A 27,011-nucleotide genomic window follows, 5' to 3' on the forward strand; every position below is an offset into this window, starting at 1 on the left:
TCTGCTGAGAGGAAAAACCCCCCAGACCCCCCCACTGCAGAAGGGAGCTACTGCCAAGCGCACACCCCACGGGGTCACACACACAGCGGGCACCTGGCAGAGCGTCCCCGGCGTGCCAGGCACAGCAGAGCCCCACACTTACAACTTTGAGCTGAACAAGCAGCTTGTAGACATCTGCCATGTCAGCCAGGATGAGCAGGCGGGTGACGGCGGAGAGCAGGGCGCGCGCTGCCCGCACCATGTTCCCGCGCTTCACCGACGAGCAGGGGTCGTCTGCAAACTCCCCCGACGCGCTCTTCATCAGGTCACCTGCATGGGGGGACAGCAGGGGCTGGCTTCAGTATCACACAGCATCGCCTCAGTCACTGGACAGATTCCTTACCCAACCTCAATCTCTAAAACAAAAGGTTTGTGAAATACGGCTGACAATTAATGCTGCGTGTGGCTACCTGTAAGTACAGCTACCACATGGCATTGGGGCAGAGGGGCTTGTGCAGGGAGGAAGGGCTGGGAAATCACACTTTGGTCCTCATTTCCAGTTGTACAGGTGTTTCAGCATGCCAGAATTCTCTAGAGAGGTGAATTCAGCACGCCTTCGCAGGGCTGCAGTTATTTCCCAAGCTCCAATGCTTTCAAAGCCTGAGCAAAAGCTTTGATTTGTGTGCGTGTAGGAGTTAAGCAGAAAGCAGCAGAAAGCCCTGTAAACATGCAGCGAGCTGCCACAGCTCCTGGGACTGTAAACAACTCGGAGCGATGACCTGGCTGGATATGCCCTGGTTGGAATTCAAAGCCAGGCAGCGCTTCGTAAAACGCTTCAACATTTCATAGCCTGTGGGGCTGCATCTGGTGCAGGAGCAAAGAATTTGGGTTTCAGATGGTAACAATGCCATTGGTTAACTATGAAAAGCAAAGGCCACTTTGCACAGCTAGAGCAATTTCTCCAGAAGGCATTCACATAGCATAAAAGTAATGCCTGCATATAGTCAGAGGAGTAAATTTTGGATTTCTCCCTCACTTTTTGGGGCAGCTTCCAGTACCACAGCAGTGAGTTTCGGAATCCACACTGTTATCCTTGGATCCCTCTGCATCTCAGAAACATTAAGAAAACAGCTAGGACTCAGAAAACGGTGGGTCCTGAGGGTCAGGGATTTGCAGGCAGCGAGGGATGACCAGAAAGCAGATTGCTACAGCTAGCTGCTGTTTCAGAGCCTTCCCAAAAACCTGTATGAAAAGTGTCCATGTGGCCAAACGCTGAAACAAAAATAGCATGTCTCAGATTGAGACTAAAAAACCTCCACCAGCGCTTGACAAGTGACAGCTGACAGTGAGTCCCATGGAGCCCCCCACACCAAACAGGGCAAGGGCTGCACCAAAATCTCTGCGTGATGCGGTCCCAGGAGGCTTCCGCTTATTTTTAACTGCTCAGAAATGCCAACAGCTGGAGAGCCTGGGGTTAACCATCCTCATACATAATATCTTGCCCAGAAAGTTTTTCCCACCCAGGCACTCACTCTACACCTTCACAGCTAAATTCAGCCCAAGCACAGCTGCCAGCCTGCCCAAGCAACCACATCAAGACACTCGATTTTCTTCAAATGCTCCCCCCTATGTAACACCCTTCCATCATCTTAAATAATACAACCAAGAGTGGCACATAACATTTGAAGATAAAAATATGCTACTTCTGTATTGGGACACAGCAAAAAAAGCTTCTGTCCAAGAACAGGCCAGCTCTGAATATCAACCCAAAGCTATCCCCTACCCAGCTTTGGGGAACACAACTCATTACTTTAACAAGGGTAAAGAACTCCAGATTTCCAGACGGGTGAGAGATGATGTACCAGCAATGCTGAAAGCTTCAAATAGCCAGGAAATTACAAAACCTCAGCACAGCTGACCTGACCCTTTCTTTATTCCTTCTGGAACAGGCTAATAATAAAAGTCATCACCACAAGTATGAAATCCATTGACAACCTCAGGATTTAAAGCTATATATTTACAAGAGCATGAAGTAACACAATAAAGGGGAATGGTTTCAAACAGAGTATGTTTAGAGATAATGGGAAGGAATTCCTCCCTGTGAGAGTGCTGAGGCCCTGGCACAGGGTGCCCAGAGAAGCTGTGGCTGCCCCTGGATCCCTGGAAGTGTCCAAGGCCAGGTTGGATGGGGCTTGGAGCAGCCTGGGACAGTGGAAAAGTGTCCCTGCCCACAGACAGGGGGTGGCACTGGATGGGCTTTAAGGTCCCTTTCAATCCAGGCCATTTTGTGATACGCCAGAACCAAAACTGAGTACAAATATTTCCTTCCTTATTTACTTATACATAAAATTCCTACATTTTCAACTCCCAAGATGTTGTTATCATTTATTGGGCCACTTGCCTCACGTGAATCACAGAAATTGCTAATGAAGTTACAACCCAGAATTATCCTCTACCCATCTCTTAAATTGCAACCTTTCAAGCCAGTCCTAAAATAAAATCCTATTCCCTTTTATTTTAACAAGAGATTTTAAAAGATTTAGTGAGTTTCAAACGGCTTGTCAGGGTGTCAAAAGATAACTAGCTTCCCAAAATTAAAAGCAGATTATATTTAAAGTTGTTGCATATATATACATTTCTGTCAATTAAGGGAAGCTGGCTTTCAGACTTCTTTTATAAAGGGAAAGCACTCTGGGGTAGTTCTTTTAGCTGGATTCAAAGGGCAAGAGGGCACTCTGGCCTGGCCTCAATATGCAGGTACTGCATGGTGTGTGCACATCAGCACTGGCAAGGGGATCCAGCACCATCTTCCCGTTTTCAACGCTGGTAACGCAACCACTTGGTAAGAAGGATTTTAAGAGTTAAGGTAACACAGTGGAGAAGACTCCAACTATGAGACTCAGATTATAAGGCTCGTACAAACTCTTGTGTGAGTAGTCTGTTTTTCCAATATAACCTTAGATCTTCATTAGATATTAGAAGGGAACGAAAATAAAACAGAGTTGAGAAAAGAAAAGGCAACAGGAGCCATCCTATGATCTTGTCAAAGCACTAAGAATTCAATAAAAGGATTCAATTCAAAACAAAGCCCATTTTAAAAATGGTCAGATTCCAGTCCATCAAAAGAAAACTCCCATTTCCTTGTCTCTTTCCCCCGTGCCCACAGGGTGTGACAGCACTTTCAGGCAGGACCATTAACCCTGCTCCCAGCACGGAACATGATAACCATGGACAGAACTTGCTCCACACCACCACTGACAGGAGGGCACAGCAGCAGGCAGGACAGGCCAGCCAGGACACAAGGGTACTGCTGCTCCTCTGCCAAGCTGGGGATTCGTGCCCACACATCACCTCATACTTTTCAGCACTTCAGTTCAAAGCTGGCCCCAGGCTGCTATGCCAGCAGTGCCAGGGACACACCAGTGCCACCAGGCCATTCCCTCCTGCTCACAGCACCCCACCAGACTTCCCCAGAGGTTGCCATTCCCCAACAAATAAAGGCAAGCAGGAAATCAGAGTTTCAAGGCTCTACTGCTCTGGATACTGAAGTCCTATCTCACCAATAATGCCACCTTCAACACCCACCAGCAGTGTCACAGCGGGCTGGCCTGGCTTTCCGCTCTAAAGGATGAGGCCCCACACCAACTTTTGCCATATCAACATAGGAGTTGATGATACTTATGGCAACAAAAGCTTCTGATAATCCCTAGTCTTGTCTTCAATTAAATCCATATACTGCCTACAACACTCCTGCAGTTTGCCAAGAGCCACTTCAGAGCTCCCTCAGGTTATGGCTTTTCAAAGTGGCACACTTCTAAAGCTTTGTTGCAGGAAACCAACCGAACTCATTGTACCCTTCTAAGAAATTTAGCTAACTGGTCACAACAGAATTTTGAAGTTGAATTTTCCAAGAACAATTCAGTATTTAACTTCAAGATGTTCCACAACTGGCCTCCTCCTGCTCCTTGGAAATCCTTAAGCCAGACATCCTCTGTGATGAACAGCTGAAAAAACTGTTTTCCCCTTTCATAATTCATCTCACTGTTCAGTTTTGAAGAACCCTTCACTTAGAAGCATAAAGCAGAAGGACACTGAGCTGAATCAGTTGGCTCATTCCCCTGCATATGCAACCTCAGCCATCAAAGCATTCATCCCTTCTCTTACCTCAAACCCTACACACAGGCTTAGGCTTTTTAATGTTAAGCTTTAATTTTTGGTCAGTTATGTAAAGTTGCTAGAGAAGACACACAACAGGAGAGCACAGTGAATTCTCTGGATCCTCATGCTCATATGCAGATATAGAGACAGAGAGCTGTAGCCATCAGCATTCGAGGGAATCAGGAGTAGCCTTGCCAATCTGACCCCAAAATTTCCTTCTTGAGCCCAGTTTGGAAGGTGTCTCAGTGCCAAGCACCTGGCCAAGGGACTGGTTCAAGTTCCAAAGCACCTCCCAACACTGCCAGAGGAGCTGAGCACTCCAACACAGTGAGACTTCACACAGAGCTTGCAGGGGGGAGCAAGGCTGGGCAGGACCAGTGTTGCACCTTCTGTTATCCAGCAAACCTCTGATGGCAGAAATGCCTGTAACAAATACTACAGCAATGCTGAAATTCAAGATGTTCACATCAAATGCTTTCCTTATACCAAGTCTTTTCTATAACCACAGCAGGATCTATTCTGAAAAACACTTTGATTCCTTATCTCTACTTTTCTGCTCAAAACCTTTAAAAGTTTCATTACTTTATAAGAAATCCAAAGTCCAAAGCTTTAAAGGGCCACGAATCTTACTGTGGGATATTCCATTAACTTGCTTGCTGTAATTTATTCTTCCATTGTAAAAAACCAAGATTTTGAAGATTCACTTACATTGATTTAATAGGCAGCCATGCCATTATTCATTCAAAATAGCTCTTTTCAGTTCTTTGTTTTTACCCCAACAAATGGGATTTTATGAACAAGCATGCTCAATAAAATCATGTACTCTCTCAATCTTCCTCTTGCTAGACTAAAAAAAAAAATTTAATTTTCTCTGATGAGACAAGTTATCTATTGTCCTAATCATCTTCATAATCCCTGTCTACATTCATTCATCTTTTTGTATTATGGTAACTAAACCACTCCCTACTTTAAACAGAGGCATTATTAATGCTATTTTCCTGTCCTCCGCTGAAGATTAATTGTGCGCGATATCTATAATCCCACTGCTGCTGCCAGCTCATGATCACCCTGCTGCTGACCACGACACCCAGGTTCTCCTCTCCACTCCTGCCCCTGCTGCAAAAGGCAGGTAAAGGCAACAACGCCAGGAAGCTTTGCAGAGCACATGCACAAGGTTTTGCATCACACTTTCCTTGTTTCTCCAGTTCATGAGTTCAACTGGTCTGACACAATACTGGGAGGCTTCTGAAGTGCACAGAGTGTGCATAACCTCATACATTGGGAGGTTGTATCTCCCTGCTGTTACTAGCACTGCTGAGAACTGCAATCCTCCTGGGCACTGGCAGCAATAACCCTTCCCACTGTTCTAGCTCATTTTTCACCACTTGCTTCCTATTTCCTCAAAGGCTGGTTTGATTTTTAATTTCCTCATCAAAAGGTGCTCTGCTGTTCTGGCCAAACACTGGCACAGCTTTGACCTCTGGTTGTGTTGCAAATGTGTCCCCACAGAGGACGGTGGGCACCTCTTGTGTCCAGGAGATTCAATGCAGTCTGACAACCCACCAGCCTGAGGAAACAGGCACAGCCACCCCTTCTACACCAGAATCCACACAGGCTGCAAGCAGCAAAAAGGGAGGAAGAAGTGAAGCAACTTTAAAGTGGGAAGTTATTTCACTCCAGCACCTCTCAGTTAGGAGCTTCACCTCCTCTGTCAAAGCCAACAGAGCAGGGAGGTTTTGGCATCAAGCCCATGTGTAGTCTCAGAACCAAGAAGGAGCCAAGAAACATGGGAAAGGGTCATCTGGAAGGTTTTTTATCAGTCTCTCCTTCCCACCAGCTTCTCACTGCAATATTCAGCTACAAATCCAGCTCAGGGAAGTTCTCAGTCCCGAGGGCTGAGCAGAGCTCCCTCTCTCACCAGCATGACTGAGCTGTTTGGAGGTACCCACAGATGAGCTCTGACTCTCGACTGAGTAGCAGTCAAGCACCAACAATTAAAGCCTGGAGTCAAAGGGGGCTCTCTCGCTCTTTGTTGTTGTTAGATTAAGCCAACTCAATTAGCCCCTTATATTGCAGCCTTCTTACCTTGATCTTGCTTTGGTCTGTCAACCAGGCTCATCCAGAACTTAGAACCATTTTCAACTAATATTTCACCACTCTGCAACTTCAGCTCCAAACAAGTAATTAATGCTAATGAGTTTTCCCTTTTTTGCAGCAGCAGCCGTCACCATTAATACCAGTTGACTGGGTTTCACTGAAGCATAGAAAAGACTCATGACTGGAAGAATGATAAATGATTTATGAGCAACAATATTTACTAGTGCATATTTTAGAGTAAGTTAGCTCCATAGGCTTTTCCTGCAGGTCTGCTCCAAGAAAGTAAAAAAGAAAATGATAAAAATCAATATTAGATGTGAGGAAGGAAGCCTGGAATATTGAATCAAGGTCGTCGCATTCCATTCGGCGCTGTTTACATTTTACATATTCAAGAAACACATCTCTGTCGAGTCAACACTTAGCTCTTCCTCCTACAGTGCTGGTCTGTCTACAGGCAGATATTGAAGAAGTTACTGATATATTTGAGATGTAGTCCCATAAAATCCATAGCTGCAAAGAGCACACTTACTTTTGAGCCTAAACTGAATTTTTTAATGCTCTTCAAAGAATCAGTCCTTCTGCTTCTCTTTGTAACCTCTACTTGGGCCATCCAATTTCCAGACCTATCCAGTTACATTACTGCTCAGGGACGCCAGAGAGGCAAGCTGAGAACCCACAAGTTGAGAGGTGCAGAGTCATTAGAAAGAGCATCAAAGGGAAGTGGGAATGGTTCTACTTGCTCTGAAGAGCCACAGTTTGAGAAGCCACCAGATCCACACTCTTACCTTGCTTGCGAACATCCTCCACAGCTGCCACCAGTTCCTCCTTCAGGAACTGGTTCTCCTTTGCAATTTTATCTCCTTTATCCAGGAAATTCTCTGTTGCTTGTTCAACTGAAGCAGCCAAGACATGGGCCTTTTTAGAACGGCCTCGCTTTTTATTGGAGGGGCCCTTGTTGCTGGTGTTAACCAATGTTGTTACCTAAAGGCATAGATGGAAGGGAAAAAACCCAACATCAAATTTAATGTTTATCCATTTGATAGTAAGGCCACATGTATTTTTTTTTCTAGACAGTGTACTGCTAATACCTGCACTATTGCCAGCTCCAAAAGCTAACTTAATGAGTGTTTTTCACATTTAAACGCTACCATGCTTCTTGATTCTTTAGATGAGCAAAATAAATGCAGCTGAACAGCTCCAAGATTTCTCTTATCAGCAGCACAACTCAAAAGTTGATTTTCAGAATGAAGAGCTATTTGTATTTTTGATAAACTGCAGTCTCAGTAACAGGCCAGAGCTCTTTGGCACCACATTAAAAAACCAAGGTGGGGATAATTAGTTTGGGATAACTCTCCAGTCATAGGAGACCCCAGACAAGGTTGAAGCCTGTGCCAGTAGAAATGTAGAGACACAGTATCTTTTCAGTCCAAAACAGTGCTGTAGCCAAGGGGCTGAATGGAGAGCAAAGGACTTCGTAAAGCTCATTATTTCTCTAAAAAAAAAAAAAAAACCAAAACAAACCCAAAAAACCACACAACTGAACTCTCACAATCATCCTGCAATCAACAAATATTTCCAAGCTGAGTGTCTTAAACTGAAACCCAGCTGGGAGCAGAGTCATCACCAGAGGCCAGGAGACCCCCAGATGCTCCCTGAGCTCAGGATCAGGATCCATTCCCTTCCATCCAACACAGGCATATCACAAAATCCGCACACACTTCTCCACCTGCCTTATTCTTTCCTCTCCTTTTTGAGAAGCTTTGGAAAACGCACACAAAGCTACTTCAGAGGGACGTTAAATTACAATACTAAAAAAATTACTACTCTGGAAAGTCCAAGGGCTGCTGACATAAAGGTCCTCAGAGCTGAATCTATCTTCCCAGCTGGCTAATGCAGAGAGGGAAAGCCATCAGTTGGGAATACTGCAGTTGGTTAATGGGGAGCATTTGTACTGGGTAGTCTCAGGTCATTGTGTTCCACAAATAAGGAACAAGTTGCAACAAGGCAATTTGCTCCAGTTCCCTTTCTGTATTTTGCCAGCCACATCATTCAGAAAACTGGGGACTGCCAGTACAGCCTGTTGGGCTTATTCCTTGAGGAGTAAGTTACAGACACTGCACTTGGTGAAAAAGGTACTGTAAACAAGTTTGCCAAATTAGGACAATTTCTCTTAAGTAAAGACTCCATCAGTAACTTCAGCAGTTCCAGCTGCCCACCTGAGGATCCAGAGGGAACAACTAGCAGGTACAGACAGCAGTTTGGTGATGAAAGGGAATAATACTGGAAGCAAAACTTGATCATTCCCATCTGTACTTAGCAGGAATTGTGTCCAGTTCATTTAGTCAATTTAGACATTTCACATTCCAGGAAAACAATACTGAAGACATCAAGTGAACTGTCTCCTGTGCACCTTCTCTTCCAGACCTCCAGAAAGTCTCTCCCAAGAATTTTCAAAACACCCAATACATACAGCTCCCATTTACAAGACTTATTCCAGCCTTCCTGTGCTCTTCAGTGCTATCCACTGGGGCATATACACCACACAGAAAGAAGCTTTTATTCACAAGTCCAGCACAAAGTGTAGGCATGGAACATTATTTCTATCAGAAGTGTAGAAATGCATGTTAGTAGCCACTGTGTCTAATCAGGTGCTGAAGCAGCACAGCCTCCCTGGACTCACGGCCAGTGACTGTTCCAATGAAACTGAGCAAAGAAACTGCTTGTAGACTTTTTTTATTTTTAGTTTGTAGTGTTTTATACCTAGAATTTAAGCTTTGTGACTTAATTAAAATAAAACACCGAAACAGGCATTCATGTTTATGACTGTTTATTTTGCCCCATCTTTTCCCTACCTGTGTAACAAGAGGCTCGAGCAGCCTTTCAACTGCCAGTGTCCTTATCTCCAGGCTTTTGGGGTCCCATTTGAAGTTCACGTTGGCTGCAGTGACAGCAGTCATTTCTGCCAGAGGAAAAGAGCTACATTAATATCATTTTATATTGTTGATGCATCTCAAAAATAAATTAAAATGCAGCATGTAAACACAAAACATCCACTTAGTGTAAGTGAAGGTTACAGCATCTCCAGAAACATCAGCTTTGATTCAAATGGTGCGAGTTTGACAAAATGTTATGACAATATACAGATATTACCTGCACATTCTGGTTAGAAACTAGAACCAAAAGCAAATAAACCCACACTGTTTTATCAGAGCAATGACAAGATCAGCAGTGCCTGGGCTATTCTCTGGTGGTCCCCAAGCAATGAAGAAGGCCCACAGGTAGTGCAGGCGCTTTGCCCATGAAGCTGGGTGCCCCTGCCCAATTGGCACCACCTCCCTTCCAGGGCCAGCTCCCCTGTGCCCCAGACCAGCCCTCAGACACAGCCCAAGATATGGGGGAGCAGAAGGGAACCCCTTGACTTCAGCAGCTCCGGAATGCTACCCCTGTCCTCAGCCCCACCAAGAGTCACTGCCCAAAGGCTCTGCCAAAGCAGGAGCCAGGTTTAACCCAGGCCAAGCACCCTCCCCCTTCACCCAGTTCACCTTTGGGGAGTACAAAGGTAAAGGAGTGAACATAAGCCTCACAAAGCCAGAAAATCCAGCTGGTTCATACTTAACAGCTTACATATCTATTACACTTCTCCTTAACATTTGCATAGGAGGGAAAAGCAGATTTGCATGAAGAGATCTGTTCAAAGCTGTCACTGAGCCGTTCCTTCCCGTTACAGTTTTATATCAACATCCCAACGGAACGGCAAACATACTTATGGGAAAAGTTGAGCGAAACTACTAAAATAGCTCTGCTGTTGAGACCAGCAGTCTAAAAAAATAGAACTAAAAATAGGGAACTAAAACAAATCACTGGATTAACACCATGATGCTGCACATTACAACGAAAGAATAAACCGAACAATAATTTCAGTAAGAAGTGGATTTAAAGTATTACAGATCCATAAAACCAATTCATATCACTTCAGACGTAATAGATTCTAGCTCTTCCTGCTTTGGGCTGACCTCAAAATGCAAGATTAGACTAAACCTACATTTGTAACTTTTTTTATTTTTAAAAAAGTCAGGAAGAGAAATTGACTTCCTAAATCTTCTTCACCCATCTTCCTAAACAACTACTGTTGAGGTAATTTTAAAGCTCATTAGCTGATATTTTTAATCTTTCTCTGGCCAGGGCATTGCCTGCACATCATCTCAGCAGTCATGTTGCTCTGACAGCACCAGATGTCCCCAAGCTGCCAGACGAGCACAACATCTCTTTGTTTTTAAAAAACAGGAGGCAAGGCACTAATTTTGGTAACCAACAATGTTTACAACACGTACCAACAACCAACTGCTCTCTCCCGACCCCCAACAGCTAATTGTGCACAGAAGGGCTGCTTGTTTCCCGGGGAAGAATAAAAGCTCCAGGGCACTGGAGGAGCTCAGCCAGGGCTCAGCATCACCTGGCTCAGGGCTGCTCCCCAGCCATCCCACGGGCTCTCACACCACGGGCACCATAGCAGAGATTAAGAACTCACTCCAGCAGCGCTGACCAAAGCTGACACACTAAAGCACAACTTCACAAAGTGCAAGGCAGGAATAACCACCCAGCTGCATTCAGCTCTCCACTACACCCACGCTCCAAGTGCCCACAGTGCTGGGGAAAAAAAACCCAAAACTGTAAAAGCTGAAAGCTTAAAAAAAAGAGAGAGAGTAGAAAGAGCCCGACCGATGCTAGCATACATGTAACGCTTCTGATGATGTACACTGGAAAAGCAGTGGGCGCAGATGAAGGCTCCAGCTCCGGAGTACAAGCCAGGCCACAGCTCCAGAGCCCCCAAGGAGCCACAGGAGGGTGGAAGGTGGTCACCTCCTGTCCTCCCCGACCTCTGACAGCGACCACTAGGCACTGTGAACTCATTAATTAACCTTCTCTCTCAATCCCTCCCCTTCGTATTCCACTGGCTTGTGCTACAGCCCAGATGCTGGCACAGGGCACACTGTGAAAAGCCCTTCACCCCCAGGGAGTTTCCCACCCTCCACAAGGAATTTCACTGGTTTACTCCCTCCCCATTAGCTCAGCACAAATCCTTCCTACGTAAGAAGCAAAGAAAAATATACTGACCACCTTAGTGGCTTCTGAGAAACAGAGCCAGAGCTCTGGAAATTCCAGCAGGTTTCTAAAGAAAGGCTTTTTCTGTGTAGTTAACACTGTTACACCTCTCACAGAAACAATGTGCAGGACAAGGTAACCATGAGAAGATACATTAATTGTATTAGTAGGACAATAAAGGCAATTCATCTGAAAACACATTACTATGATAGTTCATGAATTGGCCAAAAGTAATGGTGGATAAAACCACTTAGTAGCAACACGATTGAAATTTATCTAAAAAGAAAAGCTTGATATCAAATAGCCTGTTTGGCAGCAATGGCTTGGATATCATTCATACATTGCAATAAATATGTTTGTTCAATTAAATATTTGTGGAGAATACAGGAACAGGCTACAGGTTACCAACACATGGGTGAGATGGGTTTAGGGGATAAAAGGACAACTGCCAGGGCTGTGGTATGGCATGGCTGTGATTCCCCTCAGTTCTCTGGAACCTGCCTTTTCCCTGGGACTGCTCAAGCACTCCCTCAGTGAATTCAAATATCGTCACAGGTAGTAAACCACAATCATGGGATATTGGAGCAGAGTGCTTAATCCTTGACTCTGGGAGAGCACACCACAACCCCCACTGCAGTCACTCCAACACCGACCGGGGAAGAGGACATTCTCTGGAAGAGGAACTCACTTGCAGAGCAGTGCAGCACTGGTTTGACAGCTGGGACAGCTCAACTGACATGGGAACAGGTTCTTCATGCCCCAGCCCCACAAATTTCAAGGACAGAGCAGCACAGACCACATGGCAGAAGAGTGAGCGGCACTGAATCTCAAGTGCAGGAATATATAGAACAACACCACTGCACAGGGAGTTGTGGTTGCCCAGCCTGTGGTTTCATAAGCAGCAGAAAAGCTGCTTAAAGACCAATGTTCATCCTCCCACACCCCTCCAGGAACTCATTCCCATTTGCACATCACACCCCCTCCGTACTGGCACAGCTTTCCCCACGCCTGAACGATTAACCAGATGGGGAAGGACTGATTTGGCTGGAAGGAAAGAAATCCATTTTTGCAAGGTGGGCTGAGATGCCCATCTGGCTCACCATGCCACCACAGACTGCTGTGGCAAGGGGAGATGGCACCATCAGCTGGCATCCTTGGCAAAGCCATTGCAGTGGGAGCACAGAGCAAAGCTGGATGCCACAGCCAAGCTGAACCAGGAGCCACTGAAAACTGAGCAGCAAGCAGAGCTTCTGCAGAGAGCAGGAATGTGTTCCCCACACATCTGATGCTCAGACATGTGAAGCTCCAACCACGCTCACCAGCCCAGAAGGTTAACTGCATAGCCTTTGGGTTATTTTCCTGTTCATCATGGCACTCATTATTGCAACAGAGGGTTCAACAGTAACACTCTCTTACAGGGGCTTAATGCGCTGGCAAGGACACGAGGGCAGGGAAGCACAGGAGTTTAAAGAAGCCACTTCCAGAGCTCTGCTCCAGCCAGTGATCTGCAAGCAGAATCATCCCTGGACAACTCTCTCTTGCTTTGTACAAACAGTCAAGATCTCATTTACAGCTAAAAATTAAGGACAGGTCTCCGTTCTGTTTCAACCAACCACCGTTGTCATCCCTCTGCTCCTCTCCCTGCCCAAACAGACCCACGCTGGTACAGGCCTGATGGGGCCAGTCACTGCAGGGAGCTCAGTCTCAGAGGAAGCTGGTAACTAAAACTTCCCAGGTCCTGTCCTGATGGAGGACATGGGACTGCACAGGGGAGGACCAGCATAGAGATGAGCTCTGCTTCTGAAGTGTCCCCCAGGGCAGGCCCCAGCCCTCCTTGGAGAGAAGGACTGAGCAGAGAGATGTCTGAGCTGCTGGGGCTGCCAGGAACACACAGACCAATGTGCACACAATACTCTCTCCAAAAGCCACAACTGAAGGTCTGAGTGTTCTCAAAAACTGGTAATTCAAGGTTTTAGAAATAATTTCAGATACCTACTTCCATAATACTGCCATGCAAATAATTTTTAGATATTGGCAAGCAGAGGAATGCAGCTCTGCAGCTGCTTTGCAGAAGTGCTCTGAAAGGCACCCAAGGCTTTTCCAAAAGCCTGTAAAGCAGCACAATTTGAACAGCAAGCTCTGCACCCCAGTGAATCACAAAAAGGCCTCAGTGCTCAGGGTCCTGTTTTTCCAGGTTCACTCCCACACACACACACCTGAAGGCAGTGCTGGCTGTATCTCAGACACTACTGAGTGAGTCCATTCCACCTGCCCTGTACCAAACCATCCTGCAGCCAACCCCACCTCTGGGCAAGAGTAAATTTCTTTGGGTTACACAGTAAAAAATAACAGCCCATCTCCTGTGCTTCAGCCCCACCACCTTGTGCTACCTGAAAAGTTTTTAACAGGACATCTGCTGTCAGTCCTCATGTTTTAACTCTCTTGCCAGGCTGCCTTCTAAAAGCTTTTAGCTGCACTCACTGATTTCTTGGTTTTTCTCAGGGAAGCAGGTATTCAAGGAATGGTCTGACTGGCACAGAGAGAGCTGACCTTGCCAGGCACAGCAGACCACATGCCGAATTCCAGCATTGTGCTAGCCAAAATACCTAACACCGAACATGGGACAAGAACATTTTATACCTGGGAGGACACTCTCTATCTGAACATCCTTCCTGCGACTCCTCAGCTGTTCCCCATCCTGTGGGGCTGATGTGCCCAGGAACAGTAAGAGGTATTTCACTGCAGTTTTTTGCAGTTTCTTTCTCTCACATGTTTTTAAGTAGTCTCACTCATTTTGAATGATAATCTGGTTCCATACTGTGCTTCCAGACTGTCTCTAGATACTCTGTATGGCATAATGACTGTATTACCCAGGTCCTGGGGATGGAAGATGGTGGGATTCACAACACAATGACCCAGCTCTACCTTCCAGACAGAAAATGAGCCAGGCCCCTTGTTCCCAATGGAATCCTTTTGCTTGGCTTGTTACCCAACCCACCTGACAAGCAGCAGGGATCCTTGACCCCTGCTGAAGGTGGCAGACAAAAGATCAAAGATCTTCAGGAGCTGGGTATCTAACGCACCATTAATGCAAACCTCCTGAACAGTTTCGGTTTCAAAGAGATTAAGGCATACTTCCATAAAACTCAGCTCACATGCTGGGGCTTCATATGATCCACTGACAATTCAAAACTGGTTTTCATATAACTAGGAGTATGCACAAAATAAAAAGTTTCATTCTTTCCCTTCACAGTCTCCAAATTAATTTGTCTGCCCTGTTCCACAAATAAAGCAACACTTGGCAGCCAAATAGCTGCAAGTCAAGGATGTTTGGTGTATGTGATGTTTTTCAAGGAGGATTTAAGCAGACTTTATTTAAGCTGGTTTTATTTAACATCAAGTATACACAACTAAAGACAGAGAGCCATCCTCTTCTAATATAGCCTTCAACCTTATATTCCATCAGCTCAGCTACCAAATCCTGTCCCCCACCATAAATGCCAGGCAGGTACTACCTCATTAGAAATCCTTACTGCTAAGAATTTCAGTCTGAAGCATTGATACCAACTCAGGTGCCATGTTGTGGCAAAGCTTCTGTTTGTATGTACAGGATGAGTTGGAGTTGAACCTGTCTTATGAAACTCAGGTCCTGGTGCCAAAGGTGGGATGTACTGTCTGTGTCTGTGTTATTAAACTTCGGAGTGTCTCCAAATTCCGAGGTGTGAATAGATACACTGGCTATGTCCAGATCATACCAAGGTAAGACCATCTCCACCTCATCCCAAACTCTTGGCTTTCATTGAATACAATTTTACTAAACTTTCAAGTGTGGTATCTATACAAATCATGGAAAAAATGTGGGAAATAACTTCACTGAATAAAACAACCATCTGGAGAAAACAATGACCATGTTTTCCTGGATGGAATTTCCTGCCACTCAAGCATATTCAACTTTGCTACACCTTTTGTTTTGGGTTGGTTTTTTTTTTTTTCACAAACTGCAGTAACCACCCAAGAAAAAAGATTATATTCAGGTTCAGATAAGCCTGTGCCATCCCAGTTCCAGGAGTCTTAGTCTGCTTTCATAAATTTTTCTCTGCTGCTCTTGTGGAGAATACCCACAAGAGGCATCTGAAACACGCATCAGACAGCCTGACACAGCCAGTAACAAACAAATACTTCTCTATTCTCCACGCATTTAGACCTTGCTCCTGAATTGAGAGATGAAACCTAATCCAACGTCCCTACAAAATTCCATTAAATTCCTGACTCTGTCTTCTGTCTCAGCAGAGCCAGCAGCCACAAGGAACCCCTCACCTTTTCCCTGTGGCAGCAGAGCCCAGTCCATGCAGCATCACATGGGAGTGGGCACAGGGCACAGCACCAGAAGAAGACACCTCACTCTCCCCCAGGCAGCCTGTGCCATCTCCTAGCAGCTTCCAAACTGTCACAGTGCTGGAGATTCCAGCGATTCATCTTCAGTCAGAATCAGGAATGTGCTCTGTCACTACAGGTTTTCACTCCACTGAGGTCCAGCTGCTGCTTAGGGGATGAAGGCACACTCTGCATAAGCCGCTTCACTGTGCTGGTCCTGGGACCTCAGCAGAGATTTCACAATGGCAAATGGGATGTTTGCTTGGGAGATGCTGGTGCCAACAGCAGCTTCTTGCCTCCAGTTATGCAAGTGTTCAGCTCTGATCATTTCCTTCCTGACAGAATTGTTTAACTACAAAGGATATAGAAAAGAGGTGCATGGAAGACAAATCACAGGCAGCATGTGCAATTAGTGACTTATTTATGTCACACTAGGGCTCCAGTTCACAGATGACATCCTGAAAGAATACAGGAGCCACACTCAGGCTTATACCCAGTTAACTGTTCAGATGGATAGTCTGGTATGTTGCAACAAACTTCCAAATTATTTCTGCAGTTTTCAGTTTCCAAAACTCATGCGTGATTCTAACTCCATAAAGAAGATTGACAGGGTATCAAGAGTGCTTTAGAAGACACACATGCTCTTCCTCAAAAAGAGAATCTCCTCTACAACTAAAACTCATTTTAATATTCTGGCTGCAAAACTTTGTATTTGGAAAAAAGGGATGTGTCATGACCAGCAAGCTATTACTGTTATGAATAATAACCACTCACTCTGCCTTCACGTGGATGTTTGTACATTTTATGCTGAAAACCTGCACCAACACCATGAAAGATAACTTCCCAAATCAGAAGAAGTAACTACCAGACCTGTAACTGCTATATTTAGCTGCTCCGTGGGTCAGGACTGCGAGGTTCTGGCCATGCAGGACACCACACCTGCATTTTAAGCAAACAGCAACATCTCTCATGAGCTTATCCACGCAGTGAGGGCAACTTCAATCTCCTTAACCCAGCCCTTACTCAGCCAATCTCTCACGCTGAAGCTGTAGGCTCAAACACTAGGTTCACACTGAAACACATCAAGGAGGCTCAGCCTGGAGACAGGATTTCAGAACCCAGGAGGGTCTTGTGCATCTGCTGGACCACTTGAATTCAGCTACCAAGAGCCCTTTCAACCTCAGTGCCTCTTTCTACTCTTGAGGCAGAAAACTCTGTGAAGCTTCCCTAAAATCATGGAGAAAGAATTAAAGAACAGCTTTCTGGCACTCACTGAAGCACAGCACACATTTCAGACCCTAGGGACACACAGTCAGTGCAGATATAATAACTAGGCTGTGGCTTCAGAGCATGGCCCTTCAAACCCCAAAGTACGCCAAGCACAGGTTCCAACTACCAACCTTAAGTTAACAATGAATGCAGGAAGGGGCAACCTTTTAACAAGATAATTTTTGCCACAATTATACGTTAAATAAGTAAAAGGTTGTTATAAATCAGTCCACTTTATCAGCTGGCTGAAGAATTTGCCATGGCTGCAAAACTGATTCTTGCTTAGCCTGCAAAACCTCACTGATGGCTGGTAATAAAGGGAAAAGAAAACCTGGGGATTTTTGTTCTGATCTTCTTCAGCACTCGACCTGCAATAAAAAGTGCTGTTTATGCTAAAGAGTCAGAAATAACCAGAATCTGACCCCACTCAAACTGCATTTTCATTCCTAAATTGATATGCTGTTATGCAATATCCTTCAGTGCTTTTAGCTGACCACATCTTCAAAATCTAGCCCTTCATTAGCAATTTAAAACTGTCAGGAGTCCACAAATACTGGAGCTGTTGGAGCTGACACACATGGTTTTTGGGGAAAAAAAAAAGACTCCCTATAATTATGAGGTTGATGAAAATTTACTTAAACATGGATCAAATGGACAGCCTTGTATTACCAGAGACTAAATACCATATTCTTTCTCAGTTGCATGCTCAGCATAGCAGCAACTAAGGACTATGTAACAAAAACTTCTGTGTTTTAAGAACAGAAAAAGTTTTCCAGTTTTCTCCTTTTGCAAAACCTACCAGAAGCACCCACTGAAGCAAAAGGAGAACATGAGTGTGGAGACTCTTCAAAGTAAAATGTTTTCTAAGATTCCTGTGAAAACTCCTTCAGAAGTCCTTTTGCAGTCCTCCACTTTGATTCAGGAACACTCTGTCAGTCTTAGCTAAAAATTACAAAGCAGTTTTTTTGAAAGAAAAAAGTAACAAACCCCACAGGTGATGAGGCCGAGATTTTCACTTTACGCTCAGGGCAACCTTCAGCAACATCTCTCAGCTACAAACAATGAATTCCTCTCACAGGAAGAACTGCACCATCACCACACGCCCTCAGACAACTCAACTTGCAGCTCCACCAACACATGCCGTGAGTTTGGGAGGGGGAAGGGGGGAATTCACAAAAACAAACCCCAGAAGAAAGAGTGAACATGAATGGGCTGCATAAGCATGGTTTGGAAGAGTGAAGCACCTCCCAGGGCCTGCACTGAAGCAGGATGCTCTGCCACCCCATCCTCTCAAGGCTGCAGACATTGGAACACTGGGGCACTGCCTGATGAGAACTTCACAGCTTCTCCAGAAGAGCAAAGCAAGTAATAGTAAAGACACAGTGGTGTGATGAATTTTTGGATGCTTCCCAGAGTTCCTGCAGAGCCACAACCACCTTCTGTCAAGTACAAACTTGCTAAGGGTGCCCCACGGTGCATGGGAGTGGGAGCTAACCACGACCTGCCTGGGCAGGAATCCATTCCAGTCATTGCCTCCATAGACAGATGGCCAATTAAAGCAACCTCTGTTAAAAAAAAAAAAAAAGTCACTGTCCCACCCACATTCCGTGAAAGCATCATGAAGGAACCAGGTTTGAGAAAAAGGAGTCACTGCTTGGATGGCCTTGCTGGGGGAAAAAAAAAAAATTAACGTAGTAACATAGACATTTACTAAGTAGAAACTAGCTCACATCTGATTAAAGACACATTTTTCTCTCTCTCCACCCCTTCTTTTCACCCCCAGGAACAGGAAACATGACAAACCTAGAGAACAAAACCCAGATGAGCTAAAAAATTCTGTTCCATTGGCTTTGCACCAGTGCTTTGTCTCTGGTTCTGCTGAACACTGCATCTTTCACTGACAGCCATTGACTTTCCCCTAGGCCCACAATAATACTCTGTTAATCAAATAATCATATTCAAATTGTCTTAACCAATTCTGTAAACTAAGTAAACCAGCTCAGAACACCTGACACTAAAGTACTGATGCATAAAGACCAGAAATTAACTTTTTCTCCTTGAGGTTGTAAGCTTTGAGCCCTGCACAACTAATCTGCATTATTCTGTTTTGCTGCAAATAAACCCTCCAGCTTTTTCATTCTTTGTGCTACTCTTATTGGATTTTATGCAATTATTTTTAATCCCTAACCCCCAGCTAGGAGAGAGGGAAAAAATCCCCCCCTCACAATCATACTGCACTCTTCTCTGTACAAAGTCAGAGTTGTGACTGAGGACTCCACCAGCAGTGAAGTGTCAGGGAGTAACGAACACAGGCTGTGCCCACTGTCCAAAAAGCGTTCTTCCATCTCCATTTTCAGGATGCAGTCTTTAATGTTACTTAGGAAATGTGTTTCCAGCTGCAAGGGCAGTGGTTTCTAATTAAACACATTTTCCAAAGAGTGGAAGTGGCAGGAACTACAAAGCCATACTCTGTACCAAAATTTAAACCACTCCAGAGCCTCTCGTAGAGCCAAACGAGATTCCTGCTTTTCACTCAAAACATTTTCTGCATCTTTCATTTCCCTAGTAGCTTGTACGAAGTCATTTGACTCACAAGGTTTCTAAACTGAAAAGCCATGAAGTCACCAACTGAGCACGATGACGTGAGAGCTGATCTGCACCTGCAGCCAGGATTGTCAGAGCCAGTACTGGCCACTGTGACCACTGGGCTCATCTGCAGAACAGACAGTCCAGGCTTCAGCTCCTGCCTCAGGACGCTCCTAAACTGCTGGACCTTGGCAGAGGACCTCAGGGAAACAATGCTACTTGTTTGCTCTTCTCTCATGGTTTTACTGCTTGTTTTACTGCTTGCCAGTTGCTTTCCCTTTTAGGGATGGCTTTACACACTGCCACCACCCAGGAAAAAGGTGGGGGAGGATATGAGGGAGGGAAGATAAATGACGATAAATGATTGTAGGGATCAGTATAAAGGAAAGTGGCAGGGGTCGGTAATTATAACTAGAGAACCAGAAGAAGACACCAAACCCCATCCTGGAGCATCCACCACCCCACAAAGGCATCAAAGAGCCAGAGGATACTGCTCAACAGTGTAACAAGCAAAGCTTCTGCTTTATTCCCTACTTCAGTCGCTGGTAACAGTCAGCCCAGCCAAGACCAGGTGAAGGGCTTGTAACTTAGGGCCTCAGACAAGGGGTAGACTAATAAGAAGTTGATGGAACCCGTAAAACCAAAACCTCCTGATGAGGGTCACAGCAGGACAGACCCCTCAGCTAATAGCCATCAGAACACATCAAGCCCTCTGTGCACCACTTACAGTTCATTGCTCAACTTCCCACCTTTGAAATTCATAAATAATTGAAGTTTCAGGATGCTCAGACTCCAAAACACCAGGACATCAGATGCTGGTTGGAATGAGCTGGATGGTATGTAAGTGGAGTTATTATGAGATGTGTCACTTGCACACACATCCACAGCCCATCATGAATTATCCAGGACCAGGAGCAGCTCTTCAGCATTGAGCAGCGAGACTCTCTAGGTCTTTAAGTCATGCTAAAAGAGATTAGGTTTACAAGTATACATTACAAGGACATACTTGCAAGAAAGAGGGCAAAAACTGGCAGCTTGTACATCTTGATTAGTTGCACTCACACCCACTTTCACCTTCTTGCTTCTGAGCACACCACAGCTCTGTCCTCTGGTGTTCAACAAGGCTGGCTCTGAATCCAATATTCCAGTCAATTAAAAAAAAACATTTACCCACCTACAGCTTCAGCTGGAGATCTCAAGAGCACTTTGCTAAGATGAATACTGACCTGCTCAGTGTTACACAGGTTAAACACCATTTTATAGGCACACAGCTCAGCCCTGTTTACATGAAAAATTCAACTGACCTCCGTGGCACTGTAAAGCTACATTGTTAGTGCAGCCCTTGTGCAGACCATTTATTTAAATGGATCTTCTGTGCTCAGGTTGTATCAACCAGAGAAAGATACAGAAAAAGTAATCTCCCCCCTAGAACCTTAGATCTACATAGATAGCACCTCGACAAGTGCCCAGAATAAAGTGAAAGAAAACCCTGAGCCCTTGGGGAAGTGGGAACAGAAGCGGAAGGCGGAGCACGGAAAACCACACAAGCCATCAAGGCCACATGTTCCTGATAGCATTGACCCTTAAATGAAAAGCAAAAAAATTAGTATTTACCTAAATGTCCTCTTGACCTTCTGCTGAACAATGGCAATGACAGAACTCTGGGCCTACAATCTCCCCCCGGGGGGAAAAAAAAAAAAATATTTTTTTCTTCTCCTGACCCTTCAGCACCTACCAAGCTCATTAGTTTCAGCCTCTTCCTTGAACTAGCTGTTGAAGGCTACTTTAGAACCGGGTGCACAAACGGTACCTCTTCTGCCCTAATTTGCACCACATCAACTCCTCCTTTGCTCAATATCAGCTCCACGCAGAAATGCCCCTTAAGCATATACAGTCATATGCAGATTTACTCCATAATAGGGTACTGATTGCTGAGAAACTGGGTGTTCTTTGGGAAAAACAGTACACCACAGGCTGAGAATCTCACATTCTGCCCAATGCAATCCTACCTGCCACACTGGTGCCAGCGCCGTGTCTGCTTTGCTCTCAAGCCCCTCACCACCAGGAGTTTCACTCACTTTAGGGCTGTAACATCAACACTCCTCTGTCCTTGTGCCGCTCCATGCACTAAAACAGAGCTGCCAGAGAACCAGCTGGCCTCCAGCTTGGCTTCGTGGACACTGTTCCACTCTCTGCTTTCGTAATGGTTATTCCTTTACCCACAGCTGGCCTCATGTTTGCTTTTTCCACCCCTGAGCTTATCACAGAATGGTCTGGGTTGGGCGGGACCTGAAACTCAACATGTTCCAAGCCCTGCCATGGCCAGGGACACCTTCCACCAGCACAGGTTGCTCCAAGCCCTGTCCTTCCTGGCCTTGGACAATTCCAGGGATCCAGGGGCAGCCACAGCTGCTCTGGGCACCCTGTGCCAGGGCCTGCCCACCCTCACAGCCAAGAATTTTTCCCAATTTCCCATCCAGCCCTGCCCCCTGGCAGTGGGAAGCCATTCCCTGTGTCCTGGCCCTCCAGCCCTTGCAAATTGTCTCTCTCCATGTTTCCTGCAGCTCCTTCGGGCCCTGCAAGGCCACACTGAGCTCAGCCCAAAGCTTCTCCTCTCCAGGTGAGCAATCCCAGCTCTCCCAGCCTGTCCTGCCAGCAGAGCTGCTCCATCCCTCTGCTCATCCTGGAGCCTCCTCTGGCCTGGCTCCAGCAGCTCCAGCTCCTTCCTGTGCTGGGCCCCGGGGCTGGGGCAGCTCTGCAGGTGGGGTCTCACCTGAGAAGAGGTGGAGAATCCCTGCCCTCAGTGCTTCAGATAAGCCTAGGATACAGGCATTGATCCCTGCATTTAAAGCCTTTCAGAAGAGGCTCTTGGGAGTCTAACTGATTAATAAGTAGCTGTTTTGTAAATTAGACAAATTATAACAGAAAGGAATGTCAGGCTGAGGGAGAATTTTGCTTTGCAAACTGTGTTAGTTTAGATCTGTGTATTGAATAATTTCTATCACTTCACAGAGTATGTGGAAAAAAGGTTACTCCTCTAATTCCACCAGAGATATTTATAAACACATAGCAAAGGAATAACAGATGTTTTCTGTAGTACATCTGGGATTAACAAGCAAAAAATATGTAACCATATTGAGAGAAAAGGTAGCTGGCTCTTTAAATCCATCAGTCACAAGGAATTATGAATCATATTTCAGTATCAAATTTGCCAGTAGAAGAGTCTGGACTAAGGTTCTGCACACCAGAAATCACAGTTACACCCATTCTCACCCTGACTAGCAGATAAGGAGTCTCAGTGACTCAAGGAGAACAATCCCACTTCCAGTTGCAGTGACCACATTCCTCCTGGAACTCCTTCACCTCAATAAATCCATCTGCACCCAGTTCTGCTTCATGACACAGCAGGCCACTCAGTGCTTGTCTTTCCAGAGGAGCTCATCCAGTCAGGGTGCTAGCACACAATTTTGTGGTTGCTCTATTTTAAATCTCATTTGCTGGATTAAAATAGTATGGAGTTAAAAGTAGTAATTATCAAACATCTGCACTTTCTCTAAAGCTGCAATGCCATTTAACCAATGCATGAGCTATAAACTCACTGAATGGAGCTATTCCAGATTAGCTGTAGAACAGTTGGGGTGAATTCCCAGAGCAGTAACAGATCCCATTCCTCAAGGTCATACTTTCAACACTGAAGTTCTCCAGCACAAGATTTTGAGTGATGTGAATTAAGGCACAAGAGCAGGAAGGCCCATCCCAGGAAGCATTCAAGGCCAGGGTGGACAGGGCTCAGAGCAGGTGCAGGGTTTGGGCAGGAAGCTGTCCCTGCCCATGGCAGCAGAGTGGAACCAGATGAGCTTTAAGGTCCCTTTCAACCCAAACCAGTCGGTGATTCATCATTATGCTGACAAAATGACACTCAGTCCTCTTTCATTCATCCTGTTTCCTCCAGTGTCCAGCAAAGCTAAGAGACACCACTAACACAGAACCCAGCAAGCCCTGAACAGAAGCACCACGGCCACACGGGTCCTCGCTCCAGACCAGCCCCACTACCCACCTATGATGAGCAGCCTGGTTTGGCCACTGAGTATTTTTGTGGTCTTAACTAATGCTATGCATAAGAAAGGTCATTCAGAAACCAAACAGTAACAGCAGATGTAAATGCAAGGCAGGCCTGAAGTCCCACTAAAGTGCATTTCCAGCTCATAAACATTTCTACTTAATGTGGATTCCTCTGCAAGATCTTTTGCTTGATCTTACTGCTGCAGAAGGAAGATACTCATGCTGCTGAAAAAACACAAATTACTTTTCTATTACATCTCTCAGTTAACTTTATCACACCAACAGAAGCCCTACGAAGAAGCCGCACATTAATGTCTGTCCTTACACATGTCAGCACAGAAATGCTGATGTTTCAAACCCTGAAAATTCATTGTGAGGGAAGTATTACATTTGTATTTTAAAACATCAATTTGAGCAGGGGATTTCTAATCTCTGCCCACTGCGCTCCCCCCGGCCACCTTGTGTAAACTTTAAATCTCCGATGCGGAGGCCTATTATTAGAGCTGGCTGAAAAAAATCCTAAAGACTGAAGGCACATTGTTATGGAAAAGGTTAGGGCAAAGCCTTTCTAAAAACAAAACCTACTAAACCTTTGTCTGTTTCCGCTGAGAAAAGTCAAAACATTTCCGTGGTGCTTCAGAAACTGTTTCTTTGAAAATGACGAACAGTGACTCAACATCAAAGTATGTCCTTTTAAACAGCATGTTTCGATTCAGAAGGGGGAAGTAAGTACAACAAAACACTTAACGTGGCCTTGGTGCCCCAAGACAGAGCAAAGACTGCACCTAGCGTAAAATGAGCTAGGCTTTCACCTTCATCAACACAACCCTGCCTACAAAACAACCCAGGAAGTGAAATAAACAACCCCAGAGGCTGGTGCAGCCAGCAGGACTGAGGAGCGCAGCCTCTCCCACCGTCCCAGTGCAGGAAAAACACAGGAAACCAGTAGCCAGAGCACAAGTGACTGAAGCACGTAAAAAACACCTTCTGCATAACTCCCATCCCCCCCCCGCAAAAAAAAAAAAAAAACAAAAAAAAACCCACAACAGACAAAGCCAAACAAAGGGGGAAGGGCAGCAAAGAGCCCCCAGACTAGTTCAATACAGATAGTCCAGACACGCCTGGAGTCAGAACTCCGAAAGCTGGGCTGAGGACACGGTCACGGGCTCGCAGCCCGGCTGGGTGGGGGTGACCCACGATCGATGACCCTCGCCAGAGGGCACCTCCCGGGCAGGGCTGGCGAGCCAAGGGCAGCCAGGCAGGGAACCGCGCCTTGATCGCATCCCATTCTTCACTGAACGTAACTGGAGCAAACACGCTTTCCTACAAACTTTCGGCCTGAAAGATTTTAGGCGTTTTGAACTGGTATGAGCGATGACTAACAGGCGGGTGGCCCACGCTGCCCAGGAACCCCACGGCCACAGGCAGCAGACCCAGGGGCCGCCCATACCCCGGGAGCGGATGCGCTCTCCCTACTTTTTGTCCGGGAAAAGTAGCACGAAACTTTCTGTCAGCGAAGGAGAGGCTCTCGCCTTCCAGCACACGAGGGGATTAGCGGTGGGTGTCAGAAAACGTGGCGGAGCCAGGCGGGGCGTTCCCGGCTCCCCGTGCATGGGATCAGCAGCACGGCCGGGGCTGGAGGAGGGCTCGCTCCGGCTGCCCCTCCCGGACAGATCGCGGGTCCGAAAGGCACGGAGCGTTCCCGGGGGGCTCCCGGCCCTGCCCGCAGCCGGGGAGCGGCGCCGGGGCGGCCTCGGCCGCGCGGGGAGGGGCCTGGACACCGCCCCGCCGCACCGAAACTTCGCCGGGAGCGGCCCGGCCGCGCTCTTCCCCCGGCGGAACGCGCTCAGCAGCCCCGAACGCCGCGGGTCCGCCCCGCTCCCACGCGGGCCCCAGCGCTCCGGCGCCGCGCAGCCTCCCCAGCCGGGCCCGGCTCCCTTCCCACGCGCGGCCCGCTCCGCTCCCATCCTCCGCCCCTCGCCCCGGCCTCACGGCAGCAGAGCCCGGCCCGGCGCGGCGCCCAAAAGTTTCCAAGTACGAGAGCCGCAACTTTACCGGGGCAGAGCTAAGCTGGGCTGGGCTGGGCTGGTGGCGGCCCCCTGGCTGCGCTCGGCCCCGCCGCTTTGTCCCGTCCCGCGGAGGAAATGGGCTCTTCCGGCGCCTCCCCGCCCGGCCCGGCCGCTCTTCCCGGCACCGCCCGCCGCGCCGCCCCCGCGCCCTGCCGGCGCCGCCCGCCCGCAGGTGAGGGGCGGCGGGGACGGGACGGGACGGGGCGGGGTCCCCTCAGAGCGCACCGGGCCCCCCAGAACCGCCCGGGCCCCCGCAGCGGAGCCTGGCGCAGCTCCCCGTCCCCCTCGCTCCGTGGGGTGGGCCGACGGGCAGCCTCCTTTCGCAGCCCTCCACCGGCCGCCCCCAGCCCAGGCTCTGAGGATGCCGCTTTTGAGATGGAATCAACAAAATCGTGGTCAAAATCTGGCCTTGCCCTCCTAAGTGCAGCATACCGAGGGTCTTTGGAGAGACGGGAGGTGATGGATGCAGGGATTTGAAGGAGACAGAGGGAAAGTTGTAGCTGGGTTTCCCCTGGGTTTGTGAATTGGTGTGTTGTTTTGAAAGCCCAGATATTTTCACCCTCCTGAGAGCTGCTGTTTTTATGAAAAGCCTTGTTTTCATCCAAATGACTCTAATAACAAGACTACAGGTGAGAGGAAATCCCAGGGTACAAGCAGGGCCACAGGAACCCCTCTAAAAAGAGAAGAAGGTTTTGGGAACCCAACCTTGACCTGCAGAGGCAAGCCTGCAGGTGGAGAAACTTGTCTTTATGTGGTAATTTGTTTCAAAGTTTTCTTTGAAAAGTCTCAGTGAGCCTGTTGTGAGGGAGAGCAATTGTTTTTACCCTGCAACAAATTACTCTGGGACTTTCCGTGGTGTGTTTTGAGATAGTTGTTAATACAAATCTCTCCACAGAACTTACATGTGTACTGGATTGTAAAGACAACTGAATAAATTTAATCCATTTCATGACTTCTTTGCCAGCACTTCTGAGATACCTGAATCTATACACTGTCCTTTGTTATTAAGCGAAAAATAGAGAGATTGAGTAACCTACAAGGAAAATTCATTCAAGGTGTGTAACTGAGTGAGGGGTCTGGCCCGAGGTCAGTGCCACAGCACAGGTGACCACACTGTGGTCAGGTCTGTGATTTTCCTCCAGATCCTGGTTCAATGGGATTTGTAGGGCTGTGTTTCCCATCTTTGCCATATCCCTACAAGCCTTTCCTGCAGGAACGCCACTGTCCTGCAGTGAATTAGATTGCATTTTTCTTTCCTGCAGGTTTAATCCAAGAAAGAGATCCAAGACCAAGAAGTAAGCAGAGTACTGTTGT

At 46.7% G+C, this 27,011-nt stretch overlaps 2 protein-coding genes across 3 annotated transcripts in view; one reads left to right on the plus strand and one right to left on the minus strand.

The window, feature by feature from the left end:
- The window catches only part of CTNNA1 (catenin alpha 1), a 117,581-nt gene extending 91,794 nt beyond the window's left edge, over window positions 1-25,787 (minus strand). The window contains exons 1-4 of one of the 2 annotated variants that reach the window (XM_066197010.1): window positions 25,684-25,787; window positions 9,087-9,193; window positions 7,020-7,215; window positions 143-309 (exon numbers count right to left, since the gene is read on the minus strand). In XM_066197010.1, the coding sequence (XP_066053107.1) occupies window positions 143-309; window positions 7,020-7,215; window positions 9,087-9,191 (468 nt within the window). In that variant the 5' untranslated portion in view covers window positions 9,192-9,193; window positions 25,684-25,787. Of the gene's footprint in view, window positions 1-142; window positions 310-7,019; window positions 7,216-9,086; window positions 9,194-21,575; window positions 21,653-25,683 lie in introns of those variants that run through there. The other variant, XM_066197011.1, reaches the window with a different exon arrangement.
- On the plus strand, window positions 25,003-26,118 carry LOC136297533 (WAS/WASL-interacting protein family member 1-like). Its single transcript, XM_066197474.1, has one exon. The coding sequence runs from the start codon at window positions 25,003-25,005 to the stop codon at window positions 26,116-26,118; it is 1,116 nt and encodes a 371-aa protein (XP_066053571.1).
- The last annotated feature ends 893 nt before the right edge of the window (window positions 26,119-27,011 follow it).

The sequence above is a fragment of the Chamaea fasciata genome, unplaced genomic scaffold, assembly GCF_029207755.1.
Source record: "Chamaea fasciata isolate MVZ Bird 193981 ecotype frontalis unplaced genomic scaffold, bChaFas1.0.hap1 SCAF_15, whole genome shotgun sequence".
NCBI classification, from domain to species: domain Eukaryota; kingdom Metazoa; phylum Chordata; class Aves; order Passeriformes; family Sylviidae; genus Chamaea; species Chamaea fasciata.